Consider the following 17,336-nt stretch of genomic DNA (forward strand, 5'->3'; position numbering starts at 1 on the left):
CGGGACGCTCTCCGGAATCCCTCTGGATTTTGCTCTCTCCCTCCGGCACTGATGGCAGTTCCCTGACAGCGAGCAATCAACAAGGCAAATTCACAACGGTGAACCTCAGGCAGAGCTTATCTGTGCCACAAACTTATTTATGAGTTTTATATCATTTAACACCATGGCTTCCCCTCAGAGAACCCTACTACTTATAAATTGGTGAGGTTGCTGAGAAAGATTGCCTGCTTCCTCAACCACCGAACTATATTTCCTTGGATTCCCTATAAAAAGGAAATTAATTAAAAACAAGAAAAAAGGCACATTGCACTACAGAACTCCCTTTCCCGGGGAACGGAAATAACTTCTGGATACCTTAAATATAACTTTGTAGATCTTTATAAACACAAGAGAGTATCTAGCAAGCCCTGGATGTTTTTATTTTGAATTTGCTCTACAGATGACAAACAAATAGAACTCTTACCTTGGAGAGTATGGAGAGATAAGCTGCATTTCTTTAGCCCAGGTTATTATAGGTGGCGGCAAACTTTTCACCTCACAGGGAAGTGTGACCTCTTCCCCTGCGGTCACTGAAATCTCTATTGGATTGTCCCGTGAAAATCCTTGCAGATCTCCAGGTCTGGACACTCTAGGTTTCACTGCAATAGATGGAACATTCATATAATCAAAGCATATCCAGGTATTCTGTTCCTATATGTTTTGCCCTAGAAATCCCCTTTTACCCTTTCATTCCTATTTTGTTTTATTTGGCATCTGTTATTATATTTGGTTCCGTTTTGCTATCGCTGTTGTTGTTATTGCACACTCACGCATCCAGGCACCAAAGCATATTACAGTGGTACCTCAGGTTAAGTACTTAATTTGTTCCGGAGGTCCATACTTAACCTGAAACTGTTCTTAACCTGAAGCACCACTTTAGCTAATGGGGCCTCCTGCTGCCACCACGCCGCCGAAGCACGATTTCTGTTCTCATTCTGAAGCAAAGTTCTTAACCCGAGGTAATATTTCTGGGTTAGCGGAGTCTGTAACCTGAAGCGTCTGTAACCTGAAGCTTATGTAAGCCGAGGTACCACTGTATATACAGAAACATTTCACTTCAGCTTAATGTGTGCTGCATTCTAGATCCGCTGCATGCTCCATTCGCAACTGCCAAAAATGCTTGTTGTCAAAACACTGGAACTGGAGGATAGAGGCAAAGGGATAATCACTATCCCGCTCCCTGCTGAATCCTAACCCAAGGCTGGATTTCAATTCAGGTCATCCAACACTCTATCCTCTGGACTTCTCAAGCACCCCATGTGGGCTATCTTACCAGACATGAATATTCAGGTGAGTATCTTGATAAATGCAGTAGTGAACCGCATAGTGGGGTGGACCTTTCCGTTCTCCTTCCCTTCCCTTTCTCCTTTCCCCTTTCCTTGGCAATCACTCGTAGCTAAGTAAGATTGCCTCCCATAAACATGGTTTTAAAAGTGAGTCCGTAAGTGACTGTGGAGGCCAATTCTGGATCCACACGTCCTTCCACAGTGGGGACATAGGTTTCCGGGCAGTTGTTGATCACGGTGAGGGTTTGCCAAGCGTGCCTTCCTCTTAGCACATTTCTCCATTTAGTCCTGAGTTTGAGCATCTTCAAAGCCCATGACCTTTGGTAAAGGCTGTTCTCCAATTGGAGCGCTCACAGGCCAATGTTTCCCAGTTGTCAGTGTTTATATTATATATATTTTAGATCTGCCTTGAGAGAGTCTTTAAACCTCTTTTGTTGACCACCGGCATTACGCTTTCCATTTTTAAGTTCAGAATAGAATAGTTGCTTTGGAAGGCGATAATCAGGCATCTGCACATGACCAGTCTAACAAAGTCGATATTGAAGAATCATTGCTTCGACACCAGGGATCTTTGCTTCTTCCAGTACACTGGTATTAGTTCGCCTGTCTTCCCAAGTGATGTGTAACATTTTTCGGAAACACCGTTGATGGAATCTTTCAAGGAGTTGGAGATGGCATTTATAAGTTGTCTACGTTCCGCAAGCATACAGTAAGGTTGGTAGTACAATAGGTTTGTAAACAAGCATTTTGGTTTCCCTGCGAATGTCCTGGTCCCCAAACACTCTGCACTTCAATTGCAAGAAAGCTGCACTCACAGAGCTCAGGCGACGCTGGATTTTGGTATCAATGTCGGCCCTTGTGGAAAGGTAACTGCCCAGGTAGGTGGAAGTACTCATCTGACAGCCAGTTGGTCACCTCACTGCTGCTTGCAGTAACCGGAACGGGTTACTTCCAGGTTTCGGTGATCGCGGATGTGCGAAAGCACTAAACTGCGCTTTGTGCATGCGCAGAAGCGCCGAATCACGATCCGTGCATGTACAGACACAGCACTGCAGGTTGTAAACGGTGCGGGTTGCGAACGTGCCTCCCGCACGGATCACGGTCGCAGCCTGAGGTTCCACTGTAAACATAATCTGAATACGCAGGCTTTAGTATTTACTTACCATAGACAGTCAGTTGAACTTTGCGTGTTGCGTAGCCTGCCGCATTCGTTGCAGTGCAAATGTATTCCCCAGACTCCTCGCCTCCTGGAGAAACTACGTAGAGACTCCCATCAGACCCCACGGAAAATTTCAGATTGCTGGGAGAAATCACCTCTCCTTTCTGGGGAAGACAGGGAAAAGTCAATGGGATGAACTTAATCAGATGAAATAATGTAAGAATATCTCAGAATATTCAGTTTTGTTTTTGTTGTAAATTAATAAAAATTATTATATATATTTTTTAAAAAAAAATATCTCAGAATTCTTTATGGAAGAAGATTTTTTTTAAAAAAAAATGTTTCTTTTGACGCTGCCTTTACATTAAAATGGACAGCATGGCAACAATTCCACCGATCTGGTGGAATACTCTGTCACAAGAGACTAGGGCCCTGCGGGACTTGACATCTTTCCGCAGGGCCTGCAAGACAGAGCTGTTCCACCAGGCCTTTGGCCATGGCACAACCTGACTCCCTCCCTCGGCAATCTTCGCGGAGCTCTGGCCCAGTGGTTGCCAGTGGCTTGATTTGAATTAATTTTATAATGAATGATTTTAGAGTGTTGTGTTGTGTTGTACTTTTGTACTGTTTTATTGTTGTTAGCCGCCCTGACCCCGGCTTCGGCTGGGGAGGGCGGGATATAAATAAAATTTTTTATTATTATTATTATTATTATTATTATTATTATTATTATTATCAACTTCCTGACTTGTGCAAACAACGTCAATTGTGTGAAATGATGCAGGCAGCGAAACAAATGATGCAGCTCTTGGTGGAGAATGAATTGCAGCAAAATGGAAATGGTGCTGACTATGACAAATACAGAATGAAAATCACTGCTCTTTTACAGCCCTATGTAAGAAAAGCCATGCTGTCAGAACAATGATCCATCTAATTCCATAGCCTTGCTAAGTTAGCCTTCTCTGCTTGATTATTGGTGTATGTATATATATTTAATTTCATTGTTTAGCTGATGTCCTTTAACTGTTTTATTGATTATTGCATTAATTATTTCTTGCTGCCTCAGCTGTGGTAATTTAATAATAATAATAATAATAATAATAATAATAATAATAATAATAATAATAAATAATTTATTATTTATACCACGCCCATCAGGCTGGGTTTCCCCACCCACTCTGGGCGGCTTCCAACAAAACACTAAAATACAATAACCTATGAAACATTAAAAGCTTCCCTAAACAGGCTGCCTTCAGATGTCTTCTAAAAGTTTGGTAGTTATTTTTCTCTTTGACATCTGATGGGAGGGCGTTTCACAGGGCGGGTGCCACTACCGAGAAGACCCTCGGCCTGGTTCCCTGTAACTTGGCTTCTCGCAGCGAGGGAACCGCCAGAAGGCCCTCAGCGCTGGACCTCAGTGTCCAGGCAGAACGATGGAGGTGGAGACACTCCTTCAGGTATACTGGACCGAGGCCGTTTAGGGCCATTTAGTTAGGATGTAAATAAGTTTAATGGGGGGGGGGACCTACAAAGGGACATTCACAAGCGGGTAGGATCATCAATATCTGTTCCATATGGACTGGCCCCTGAGGTTCTACTTCAAGCAGCTGAGTCTGTTTCAAGATGGATGGGTACCTAAAGAACCACATATTCCCATGCAACAGGCACAGGCAAACTCAGCCCTCCAGATGTTTTGGGACTACAGCTCCCATCATCCCTAGCTAACAGGACCAGTGGTCAGGGATGATGGGAATTGTAGTCCCAAAACATCTGGAGGGCCGAGTTTGCCTATGCCTGCCATACAAGCTCACCCAACTTCAAAGGTCTTCATTGGAGGCCCTGCTCAAAATTCTACCAAAAAATAGGGCTTTGTTGGCTGTGGGGCTTTGATTGTGAAACACACACAAGCACACACCTCATCCATTCACTCAGTGTTTTCCTTTATGCTCTGTGGGCATCAATTAAAAACAGTACTGTTTACTCCATTACCTTGCAGACATGTTCTTATTTACAGTTAAGCTTTTGATGCATGCCTTTGAAGATGTCTACAAAGATGATTTATTGATTTATTTCACTGCTGTTTTAGCTACGTCGCTTTGATTCATTCTATGGACTTGTCGCAATACACCTTGGGAACTAAGACTAGAAGGCAGGATATAAATATTTTAAGTAACTAAACCTATGCTATTTATTGAACCCCTCTCAGAAGCCATGAGGATTGCCAAGCATTACTTGGTAGTTTTGGTAGACTAGTTAATAGGGCCAACTTGAACGAGTAAGGGTGGGGGGGGGAGGCAAACCTTGCTTATTTCTTAGGCTGGCTTGATGTTGGTTTGCTATTATTCTAGGATTTATTTACTTATTTTTTTAAGATGGCATTTCCTTCTAGCAATGAATGCTCTCGAGATTTTGGTAATATGCATACTGAATGAATGAATGAAACTTTATTTGCATCAGCCGTCGGCCACAGCAACAAAAAACATTGCGATATACACAGAACAAAATAAAAGTCGGTTACATAAAACACGGTTTAGGGTCCTGAATCAGCAGTCAAATAGTGGACCTTATTCTGATTGCCCCAGCTAGAAACCTTGCAACCTTTGCTGTCATCTGCTCCTCTTGATCTGCCAGGAGGAAAGACACTGTGGCAGTGGTTGGGCGACCCGGAATGGTCAATAAAAGAGGCGTAATAACCTCGTTCCTCAGGTCTTTGTAAAAAGTGCACACAAGGGGGGCTGATTCAGTGCTGCCATCTCCGCAGGGACATAAGCGTTTTTCGTATGGAATCTTTTGGGATAGTCCCTCAAGTACAGCCGAGGGCGGTACATTCAGTCTTGTGAGGGTAAAGGCGCGTCTATATTTTGGAATTGCTAGATTATACAAATAGGGTGCCAGAGGGTCAAAGTGGAAGGATGGAAAATGATCATACCATGGGCAAAATTTCCTTATTGTGGCCAAGTTGTTCTGACGCTCAGTATCATTTAGGCATTGGCAAATTAGACCATTTGCTTTGCTATAACCCACGGTGAGTAGCTGTTGTGGGGATAAACCACAAGTGAATTTTGGGTTGACAATTTTTGACCAGGTACCATATTTTTCGCTCTATAGGATGCACCGGAAATTCTCCCCCTCTCTGTTCAGTGCCCCTTCAGCGAAGTGGCAGGAGAAACAGAGCCCCTTCCATTTCTCCTCCCGCTTCGCTGAAGCGGCGCTGCGCAGAGAGGGAAAACTGTGCAGCACCTCTCCAGCGAAGAGAAACCTGGAGAGCAAGAGGGATCGGTGTGCACCGACCCCTCTCGCTCTCCAGGCTTCAGACGGCTATCTGCAAGCCTTCGGAGTGCAGCGGGAACTCCTGCTGCGCTGGGAAGGCTTGCGGATAGCTGCCTGAAGCCCCCGGAGTGCAGTGGGAGTTCCGGCTGCGCTTGGGGGCTTCAGGCGGCTTCAGCGAAAGCAACGCAAAGCCTCCGGAGCGTGGGGGGAGCTCTGCCTCTGCGCTTCGGAGGCTTCGCATTGCTATTGCTGAAGCCAATGAGCCTGCATTCGCTCCATAGGACGAACACACATTTCCCCTTAATTTTTGAAGGGGAAAAAGCGCGTCCTATAGAGCGAAAAATACAGTACTCTTGTGACAGTCTTGTTGCACTAGGGATATTAGACCAGGGGGATTTGAGTTTAGGTGGAGCCAGAAATTGAATGTCCTGCGCCAGATCCATATTTCTACAGAGGGGAGATTGATTGATTGATTGATTGATTGATTCATTCATTCATTCCTACACGTTCAGCTGATTTTTCGCTATAAGCAACTCAAGACTTTGCAGTTACCTTGGACCAGACTATAGATGGCTTGGGTACTCCACTTGATTTGCAGGGCATTGTAACCGGGATGCCTTCTATGGTACTGAATATCTGCTGTCCATGCTGAATTATGGGTAGAACTGAAAACACAAACACACACAGGCATTTTGCAATTCACTGCTCATTTTTAACATCACATTTTCCTTTGCACATATAAAAACTTACAACCTATCGAGAACAGGTCTTGTGATTACATACTTAAGCCCCTCCTACATTACAGTTTAGGAGGTAGACATCATGGCAGTGAGCCAGCAGCTTCTCCATCCAACTCTCAATGCCCCCCTCCTTTGCCAGCTCCTTTGCAGGTTTTAAGCTTTAAAAAAATCTTCCATGTGGACATTGCAGCTGGAGAGGGATAGTATATCTGACTGAGACCCATGAAGCCCCCCACCCAACAACTAGGCTTGGGGAGGGAATATCCTTTTAAATTAGGTCCTCCAAATCTTTTTAAAGTGTAATTTAATTTTTGCAGACTTTTACCATCAACAGAGTACTTTTATAACATGGGCTTGTTAAAATATACGATGGGTAAAAATAATGAAATGGTTCTGTGAACACACTTTAAAGCATAAGCTAGGCTAGATACCTCCAAAAAGAACAAGATTATTCATATAGCTCTTTCCGCTAACGTTCCTGCATTAACTGTAGATAAAATTGTATTGGAAATGACGAAGGTGAGAAAAAGCCACTTGCCCAGCTGCTCCCAGCGAGTCTACATCTGGGGTGAGTTTGGAACATGTGGCTTCCTGACCCCTACCTATCTACACCAGGGTCTCCAGCTGTTTTTTAAAACTAGTTTCCATCATACCTGACCACTGGTCCAATTAGCTAGGGATCATAGGAGTTGTAGTCCAAAAACAGCTGCCACCAAGGGAAACCCTGATCTACACTAATTCAACAGCTGCATGCTGGGCACCCCATTATCATCTTACAAAAGGGAAATGTTCCACATAAGCTGTGAAAAATCTGAATATTACAATAGAGCATTGCTGCTTTACAGAAGTGAACAGTAAAACCAAGCCTGCACATCAATCGCTGTCTGCATTACCGTGTGAGCAAGGCTTGCTGCCTGGATAGGACTAAACTTTGATCAGTTAATCTGACCCCATACCACATACCTAAAGAACAGATTTGCACATAACACAAAACCATTGCTCTCTCATCCTCTCTGCCTCTTGCACTAGAAAGGGGGTAGTTTTGAGATTAGTTTGACTTGCAATGAATCTTACTTTGTCAAGTCATACCAACCAGGATTTCTGGTTTACAGCAAACAACAGAACATTTCCAAACACTCCCAACTTCAGATCATGGATAATGAAACTGGCTTTTTTTAACAGAGCTTGTTTTAAGTCAGGATTCCTGGTCCGTGCAACACAACAGGCCAACGTTCTTTAAAAGCAAACGGATCTCTGCCGAAATCCTCTAAGAGGCAAAATGATGCACATTTTTGTTGAGGTTACACTTACTCTCACAATTCTTCCTCTAAATCTCCATTCCCTTATATAGTGGTACCTCAGGTTAACTACTTAATTCATTCCGGAGGTCCGTTCTTAACCTGAAACTGTTCTTAACCTGAAGCACCACTTTAGCTAATGGGGCCTCCTGCTGCCGCTGCGCGCCGGAACACGATTTCTGTTCTCATCCTGAAGCAAAGTTCTTAACCCGAGGGACTATTTCTGGGTTAGTGGAGTCTGTAACCTGAAGCGTATGTAACCTGAAGCGTATGTAACCTGAGGTACCACTGTAAGTCTTTGATCATTTCAGTGGCTACCAGAGCCTTTACTTTCCTCAGTTCTTCTCAATGAGGAACATTAGTTCTTCACAATGTGATAAAACCTCAAAGTGCTACTGAAGAGATAACCTTCGCTTGCAAAATGCAATAATGAATACTAACTTGCACAATGCCTCTTTCCTAAAGCAGAATAAAAGCTTAAAGCATGCCTCTCTCCGTTTACTGCGCATGGAAAAGAAGTTTCAGCTCATGAAGAATACAACAGCCACGACCTCACACAAAGTTGAAGCCACTGAGACACAGAAGGATTCTTACAAAACAAATCCTCTGTCTTGTCTTCTGCAAACAGGCATGTTCCTCTTGGTAGCATTAAAAAACGAGATACATAGTTCTTTTTCCAAATGTATAATTTCTACCAAATGCCAGCTCCCTCTGGATACCGCTTGTTTTTATCCATTATGTAGCCTCTTAGACAACATTTGGAGAATTCCCACTTACGTCTCTGGTTTGTTCATAAAGCAAGCGAGTCTGCAGAAACCATCATTGCTTGAAAACATTTGCGCAGTGAAAAAAAAATACTTTTTGGATTCCATGTGGTAGTAGTGATGGTTCCTTTAAAAGGCATGCCTGTTTTGTTCACATGCTCTGCTGCCCAGACCACCCTATAATTGGACCGTCTTTCAAATCTCCCAATAGATCTTGGCTGGGATCCAGAGATCCTCTTCCACAGGTCAAAGAGCTGCTCTCCTTGCACAAACAAGTACACACAATGGATTCTAGGACAGGAAAATGCAAACTGCAAGAGATGGTCTCTTCTGTATATGGGAGGCTTCTTTGACTTATTAGCACGAGTCATGAACATGTACTTCTGCACGAATGGTGAATTTTATTCCCCTTGTGATCCCCTGGAATCTGGCTGTTATCTTCGGAATACCACAGCAGGGTTCCTTAGCCATAGGTAAAGGGACCCCTGACCATTAGGTCCAGTTGTGGCCGACTCTGGGGTTGCGGTGCTCATCTCACTTTATTGGCCGAGGGAGCCGGCGTACAGCTTCCGGGTCATATGGCCAGCATGACTAAGCCACTTCTGGCCAACCAGAGCAGCGCACGGAAATGCCGTTTACCTTCCCGCCGGAGCGGTACCTATTTACCTACTTGCACTCTGACGTGCTTTCGAACTGCTAGGTTGGCAGGAGCAGGGACCGAACAACGGCAGCTCACCCCGTCGTGGGGATTCAAACCGCCAACCTTCTGATCGGCAAGTCCTAGGCTCTGTGATTTAACCCACAGCACCAACTTAGGCAGCAATAATAACAAGCTGCACAAACACAAGATGGGGGATGCCTTGGTTGCCAGTAGTACATGCGAAAAGGATCTAGGGGTCTTAGGCTCACGTCCCCTCCTTAGCCATACGGACCCACAAAATGTTGAGCATGTAAGAGATACTAATTGGACCTACTTGGAAGTGTTCAGAGTACACAGAATATGAAGTTGATTTTTTAATAATTAAGCAAATTTTCCATAATTATGACAGAGGGGCATAAAAGGGGTGGCCTTGTACAACACATCTTGGCATGATCTATGCACACAGACATGTATTGAGGCCTCCTGAGGTAAGATGTAGCCACAACACCTAGTGTTAGAAGCAGAGACAGCTTTTCACCCAAAACAGCAATTGCTTGAACTCAGTGCTTTCCACAAAAGGGCGGGCTGCAATTTTATATGGGGGGGGGGGAGCAAAGCGGTACCTTTTCCCTCACTCCCAAACCTCTTGTCATTTCGAGATCAATTCATTTGTCTCTTCATACAATGGCAGAAAACAAGCAGAACTGCAAGCAGAGATGCAACTGAGGGAACGAAAGTCCAGAGTTGGGTAAAGGGGGGATTTTGCAAACAAAGAGGTGCCCAGCCCCTATTTTTATGCCACTTACTGACACAGCATTAAGAGAAGAGAGCATGCAAGCCCTTTGACATTAATGGGTTCGGAAAAAGAAAATTACTAGGTGGGTTATGACGACCCATATATGTTTTTATAGGCAACACAATTATATGCTCAAAATTTTCTAGGGCATTAAAAGCCTAGCGAAACGCTGGACATTTTTCTCACCAAAGACGCTGACAGCAGTCGTTTTGTTGTTTGTCCCAGCCACGTTGCTTGCCATACAGGTGTAATCTCCAGCATCCTGCGGCCGAACCCTTTCAAGGTGAAGACTCCCATCACTACGAACACTGATATAGGGATTCTGGACCACCTGGGAAGGGGAAATCAGACCAGATTTTATTCGTCTTCTAGGTTTTAGCTTGGGAATAAATCCCAAGTTTTGTTTAAAAAATGGGAATAAAATCAAAATACTGCCCCAAAGCATCCCGAATTCCACGACACGAGCAGCGATTTTTGCATTACAGTGGTACCTCGGGTTACAGACGCTTCGGGTTACAAACTCCGCTAACCAGGAAGTGGTTGCTCCAGGTTAAGAACATTGCCCCAGGATAAGAATAGAAATCGTGCGCCAGTGGTGCAGCGGCAGCAGGAAGCCCCATTAGCTAAAGCACGCCTCAGGTTAAGAAGCTTTTCAGGTTAAGAAGGGACCTCTGGAACGAATTAAGTTCTTAACCCGAGGTACCACTGTATTTTGATTTCACTAGTGATGGGGAGAGGCAAAGGCAGGCTCCACAACTTGACTATCCTCTGAGATTTCAGCCAAGCATTCCTCCCATACTTTCAAACGGATCCTTGCAACCATAAATGGTGTCCCTGAGTGTGGCCTGGAAAAAATGCATCATATTTTTTATTTGCTGCAATGGAGACAATAGCGAATATCTCAAGTCACAGTGCAAGACCTCAAAGCGGGAGGGAAATGGAATTTCCAAGTGGTCCCCAGCAGACTTTATTCTCTCCAGCATTTTCAAACGCCGCCTAAATAGAATCCTCTGTGAGCTTTTCCCTTGGAGTGCAGAATTTGTCACCTACTTAGTAACTAGAGGAGGTTAAGTTCTGCCTTCCAAGGGGATTAACAGCTCTCTTTGAGAAACATGGAGGGGAGGGGAAGAAGCTATGCTGCGAGGGCAAGACATGGGCATGGGAAACATATCAGCGACACATGCCGAAGAGAAGAACAGCGGCCGAAAATCCTGTACATAGCGATTCTTTGCAGCACTTCACTCTCAAGGGACACCAATAGCCTGTTACATAAAGGTAAAGGGACCCCTGACCATTAGGTCCAGTCGTGGCCGACTCTGGGGTTGCGGCGCTCATCTCGCTTTATTGGCCAAGGGAGCCGGCGTACAGCTTCCCGGTCATGTGGCCAGCAGGACTAAGCCGCTTCTGGCGAACCAGAGCATCACATGGATACGCCGTTTACCTTCCCGCCGGAGCAGTACCTATTGATCTACTTGCACTTTGACTTGCTTTCAAACTGCTAGGTTGGCAGGAGCAGGGACCGAGCAACAGGAGCTCACCCCGTCGCGGAGATTCAAACTGCCAACCTTCTGATTGGCAAGTCCTAGGCTCTGTGGTTTAACCCACAGCGCCACCCGAGACCACCCCCCAAAACATCATACATACATCACAAAAGGAGGTGGTCTACAGCAGAAATCCTGCCTGCCAGAATACCTGATAATGGTCATTGGTTGCATTACCTGGGTAGCCTGACCATTCTTTAATATTTCTGTGCAGTAAGGGAGGCAAATGGGGAAAGCCTTCCCATTGTCTTTTTGCTCACCCTATTCATACACAAATACGCCCTGAAGACAGGATTTGCAAGCAAAAAGACAATGGGAAGGCTTTCCCCATTTGCCTCCCTTACTGCACAGAAATATTTGAGGTCATTGGGAGTCAAAATGGCTTCAGAATTGCTCTCCTGCACTATTTCAGGCACATGGTTCATATATTTAGATATGTGTGCATTTTTGAATATTTATTCTCTATTTGAGACCTTAAAATTCTTATAACAACTTCTGCCTGGGATGGCTGAACAGTGGAGACAGGTACCAACTGAGCCTTACCTCCCACAAATGTTTTTTCCCCCCTTTACATTTGAAAATCACAATTGAATCCCGCCTCCCCCCCCCCCCTCGGCACCATCTGCTCTAGTTGCTCAAGGCGGCAATTCTGGAGGCATCTCTTTCCATCCTTGCAAAGAGCCCTGTGGGGGCGGGTTGGGCTGTGTGATAGCAATTACATTTGAATGGTAATATTTCAGTGACAGTGTTAAAGAGTTTTGGCTGTTAAGCTGTGTGCCAGACTCCTCTATTCCCTGGATCCAGCAAGTGTTAAAATCTTGATGAAGTGTAAGGGTGGGGGGGGGGGAGAAAATGAAAAAAGAAGAAGGGGCTATGTGGGAGATGGCAAAATTGCAGATAGTAAGAAGGATAAAAGCCAGAGTTTTTAGTTGGAAGTGGCAGGGATGTGACCTAGGGGTAAAGCAGCAAGCTGGAGAGAGAACCAGAGCAGTGTTTGAGAGCTGTTTTATTTCTGCTTGAATCCAAGGCTGTGGCTATGGGAGAAACAAGACCCACTTGGGGTGTTGATGCTGTGAGCCCCTCCATCGAATGCTCAGGTTGTATATAAGTGTAAATAACCCATATATAATAAGGACATCACAGTCTCCACTGTGACTCATTCCCAGAAAGAAGCACAAAAAAGGTAAAAGGTAAAAAAGGACCCCTGGACAGTTAAGTCCAGTCAAAGGCGACTATGAGGTTGCGGTGCTCATCTCGCTTTCAGGCCGAAAAAGCCGGTGTTTGTCCACAGACAGCTTTCCGGGTCATGTGGCCAGCAGGACTAAACTGCTTCTGGCGCAATGGGACACCGTGACAGAAACCAGAGCGCACAGAAACGCCGTTTACCTTCCTGCCACAGCAATACCTATTTATCTACTTGCACTAGTGTGCTTTCAGACTGGTAGGTTGGTAGGAGCTGGGACAGAGCAACGGAAGCTCACCCCACCAAGGGGATTTGAACTGCCGACCTTCTGATCAGCAAGCCCAAGAGGCTCAGTGGTTTAGACCACAGCACCCCCCATCTTGATATATATAAGGGACGCGGGTGGCGCTGTGGGTTAAACCACAGAGCCTAGGACTTGCTGATCAGAAGGTCGGCGGTTCGAATCCGCGTGACGGGGTGAGCTCCCGTTCCTCGGTCCCAGCTCCTGCCAACCTAGCAGTTCGAAAGCACGTCAAAGTGCAAGTAGATAAATGGGTACCACTCTGGCAGAAAGGTAAAAGGTGTTTCCATGCACTGCTCTGGTTCTCTGGAAGTGGCTTAGCCATGCTGGCCACATGACCCGGCAGCTGTACGCCGGCTTCCTCGGCCAATAAAGCGAGATGAGTGCCGCAACCCCAGAGTCGGCCACGACTGGACCTAATGGTCAGGGGTCCCTTTACCTTTACCTTATAAATATATACAACATTGTATATATATAACATTGTATAAATGTTGTGTAAATAAACCATATATAATAAGGACATCACAGTCTCCACTGTGACTCATTCCCAAAAGGAAACACAAACACCTAGAACCCCTGCAATCTTGCACCGCTCACAGACTGGAGTGGCATGTAACAATATGAAAAGGCTTTTTGGTCGTTCATGCAGGTTCCTTCCCTTTTCCCTTTGTGTGAGTCAGCAAACAAGCCAGGAAGTCTTCCATGAACTATAGTTTTCCATTTCCTCTGAACTGGGAAAGAATGGTTAAATGGCTCTTGGAACGACTTTGGCCTAATATCCTGGTTTGTTTCAATGCTGTTTACCATCTCTTAAACCATGATGCAAATCATCTGAACTCTTCCAGCGACTTTCCTAACTGGCTGCAGAAGTGAAGTTGCCGTAGTTCGCAATCTGCTATAATTTTATGCCTTTTGAGATAGTCCCTCTGCCCCGGTAAGCAAAAGACTGGTAATAAAAGAAGCTCTTACCGCCATACTATTTTTAATCCACTTTCGCTCTGGGATAGGGTTGCCTGCCAACAGCACACATGACAGAGTAAGCTGCTGGCCTTCGATAACATTAGCTGCCGCTGGGCTCATTCCAATTAGAGGTGCAACTGTACCAAAGATTTAAAACAGAAACAATAATTGTGCACATTCCCATGAAAATGCAAGAAGAACAGTGTTTTAGGAAGAATCCTGGTCTATAGCACTTATCTCAAAATTAGTTAATTTTAAGAAGAACTATTCTGAATCACAAACAAATTGAAACTTTTATTATTATGTTTGTTATATATTGGAATAACAAATTCCAAGATAAGGTTGGCAGTAATGTGTTGTGTTATCTTCCATTTTTATTCCATATTGTAAGACGCCTCACGACCCTCAGTTAGTAGGCAGGGCATAAATACTACACACACACACGCACATGCATTTTTAAACAACTTGGAAATTGAACGCCACAAACCCATAAGTCAATGTTCTGGTTTGCGAACTTTGCTTCAGAAGCCAAATGTGCTCCTGAGCTTCCGTTTTTACTGCAAATTTGTGTCCCTCCATTGTGATTAAAGTTTCCTGCCTTCTATTTGTACTGTTGCGCTGCTAATTTGTGTGTCCCGCCCCCCCCACCCATCATAATTGAAACCTTCTGTCTCCGATTGCAAGTGTTCTGAGGTGGTATTTGGTGCTTTTGTTTTTTGCTATTTTTTGCGTTTTTGTGTGGCTTTTTCGTTTTTGTGTCTGTGGCTTGCTCTTCATTTTATGGGACTCTTGACTTGTGACTTCTTTTTTGTGACTTGTTTTTGTGACTGGAACCCAGTTCAGCTATTGATTGATTGATTGCCTGACTGACTGTGGAAATGGATAAAAGCCCCACCATCCAAACAATGACTATCATCGGTGTAGGTTCGGGGAATTTTTTTAAATTTTTTAATCATCTACAGTACTGTCTTATTTGTTTTATAGTACAGTACACTGATTATTGCTTTCATTTTATGGATCAATGGTTTTGTTAGATAGTAAAATTCATGTTAAATTGCTGTTTTAGGGGTTGTCTTTAATAGTCTGGAATGGATTAATCCGTTCTGCATTACTTTCTATGGGAAAATGTGCCTTGGTTTTGGAACGCTTTGGTTTTGGAACGGACTTCTGGAACGGATTAAGTTTGGGAACCAAGGTACCACTCTCTGTCTCTCTCTGTGTGTGTGTGTATTTATTATGAATGGAAAGGATTGCTCAACTACATCTGTACCAACCTTTCCTGCAAACACACTAAGTAATTCCTTAGCACTACATTATTCAATTTATGAATTGGACTAACCTTTTTGATATAGTATTTGTTTAATCTTGATATTTTATTTAAGCTATACTTGAATCTAAGTGTGTGGGGGTTTATTTTAAAAAAAAACACTTGCAGGAATTTTCTGGTGCCTCAACATTAGAGAAATGACAGGAGAGAAATCTAGATTGGACACTATTTTTGCTCTGCTTTCCAAACAACTCATCACTAAGAAGTAAAATCTGATATGGATTTAACACAAATGTGGATTCTAGCATGTGCGCTGTTTCAGAGCCATCATTCAACCCACAATGGCCTGGTTTGCATGTAATGTTAAACCACGGTTTATTAAACCATGGTTAACTTGATAGTCTGAACACAGCCCAGTGGGGCTGCACCATGGCTTGTTACCTACAAACAAACCACACTTGCAAGCTATGATTGCTGACTGGTATTTAAACCACGGCTTACGTTAACCAAAGCTTAGCACTGCATGCGAACCTAGCCTATATGTAGAAGGCCCAGGAGAAAAATATTATTTTGTTTTGGATACAGTAAGAGAGTTGGATTGAAGTCAGGTAAACCAACCATAACAAATCCCCTATTTTCAGTTAATTACCAAGTCCGGTGACAGTAAGTGTAGCTGGCCGTGAGACAATCTTCCCGAACTGGTTTTCAGCTTCACAGATGTAGGTCCCCTCATCACTGACCCACAAATCTAGAATTATATGAAAGGTTTAAAAAAACAAAAAACAGAATTAGCACTTCACTTTCCAGGAAAAACCCAATGTAGTCATATACAAACATAAGTAAGTTCAAATGTATCATAAGTATTGTATTGCCCCATCATCCACAATATAGACTTAGGAGACCAAACTTTGGGATAAAGGTTATATTTATTAAAAATGAAACAGGATGGTGGAACTCTAAATTAACCAAACAGGGGTCAGCAACCTTTTTCAGCCGGGGGCCGGCCCACCATCCCTCAGACCATGTAGTAGGCCAGACTATTGGGGGGGGGGGGAATGAACGAATTCCTATGCCCCACAAATATATATATATATATTTTTAAATAAATATTTTATTCGGTTTTACATAAGAGACGACAAAGCGAAAACAAAAACAACATACAATACACCAAAAACATACAGAATTACACAAACATCACATACTACAAACAACAAAAATAAAAACAATCTTATCTTCATATTGATCTTGCATTAACTTATTTCTCTGACTTCCCCGAGTCTCCCTTCCCTGTATTCCAGTTCATACAGTTAAGCAACAAATCCCTTCCCTCTGTCATATTAAGCCTCCTTTCTTGATTTGAATGTCTTAATATAGCTTATTCAATACTTAGCACTTAAAATGTTGCCCCACAAATAACCCAAAGATGCACAAATAACCCAAAGATGCATTTTAAATAAAAGCACACATGTCAAAACACCAGGCAGGCCCCACAAATAATCCAGAAATGCATTTTAAATAAAAGGACACATTCTACTCATGTAAAAACGCGCTGATTCCTGGGCCGTCTGCGGGCCGGATTGAGAAGGCAATTGGGCCGCAGGTTGCCTACCCCTGAACCAAAAGCAACCAAATTCAAGAGTACAGACAGCTGAGGATTCCCCCCCCCCCCAAACGCTGGTTAGGGAACCATCCCTCCAGTCCCCTGGGCAGTTTGTGTGTCTCCAGAAAAGGGGGGGGGGAGGAAAAGACTCCCTCCTTGTTGAGTGAGCCTTGGGTATAAACCCATCACATGCGTTGAGACCCCACTATCTAGTGTTCACCCAATATGTGCATGTCAGGCCTAAAGGACATCCCCAAGTCCCCCCCCCCAAAAAAAACGCATAAAGCACTGGCAGATCCCTGAAGGGTGCCCTTAACCCAATAACGCCTCATTATGTCTATAGTTTTTTCTCCCTCACTTCCTCACCTGCCCAGACTCAATGCTTCACGAGAAACGAATCCCAGCCACTGTCAGGGAACCCTATCCCTCCCACGGTGGGATGCCAAGAAGCAGATAAACAAGAAGAATTCTTACCAAGTAGTTTATTCAATA

The 17,336-nt window shown here is 44.0% G+C and overlaps 1 protein-coding gene across 4 annotated transcripts in view; it reads right to left on the reverse strand.

The window, feature by feature from the left end:
• Nucleotides 1–17,336, reverse strand: part of HMCN1 (hemicentin 1) — a 298,745-nt gene that overhangs the window by 174,881 nt on the left and 106,528 nt on the right. For all 4 annotated transcript variants that reach the window (XR_014512480.1, XM_083445251.1, XM_083445252.1 and 1 more), the window contains 6 exons: nucleotides 15,894–15,992; nucleotides 13,987–14,114; nucleotides 10,179–10,323; nucleotides 6,307–6,419; nucleotides 2,489–2,648; nucleotides 464–638 (listed from right to left, as the gene is read on the reverse strand). Coding sequence is in view for 3 of the 4 variants with exons in the window: in XM_083445251.1 (XP_083301377.1) it covers nucleotides 464–638; nucleotides 2,489–2,648; nucleotides 6,307–6,419; nucleotides 10,179–10,323; nucleotides 13,987–14,114; nucleotides 15,894–15,992 (820 nt within the window). In the remaining variant the exon portion in view is untranslated. The remainder of the gene's footprint in view (nucleotides 1–463; nucleotides 639–2,488; nucleotides 2,649–6,306; nucleotides 6,420–10,178; nucleotides 10,324–13,986; nucleotides 14,115–15,893; nucleotides 15,993–17,336) is intronic.

This window comes from Podarcis tiliguerta (genome assembly GCF_965153285.1).
Source record: "Podarcis tiliguerta genome assembly, chromosome: 6".
Lineage (NCBI taxonomy): Eukaryota > Metazoa > Chordata > Lepidosauria > Squamata > Lacertidae > Podarcis > Podarcis tiliguerta.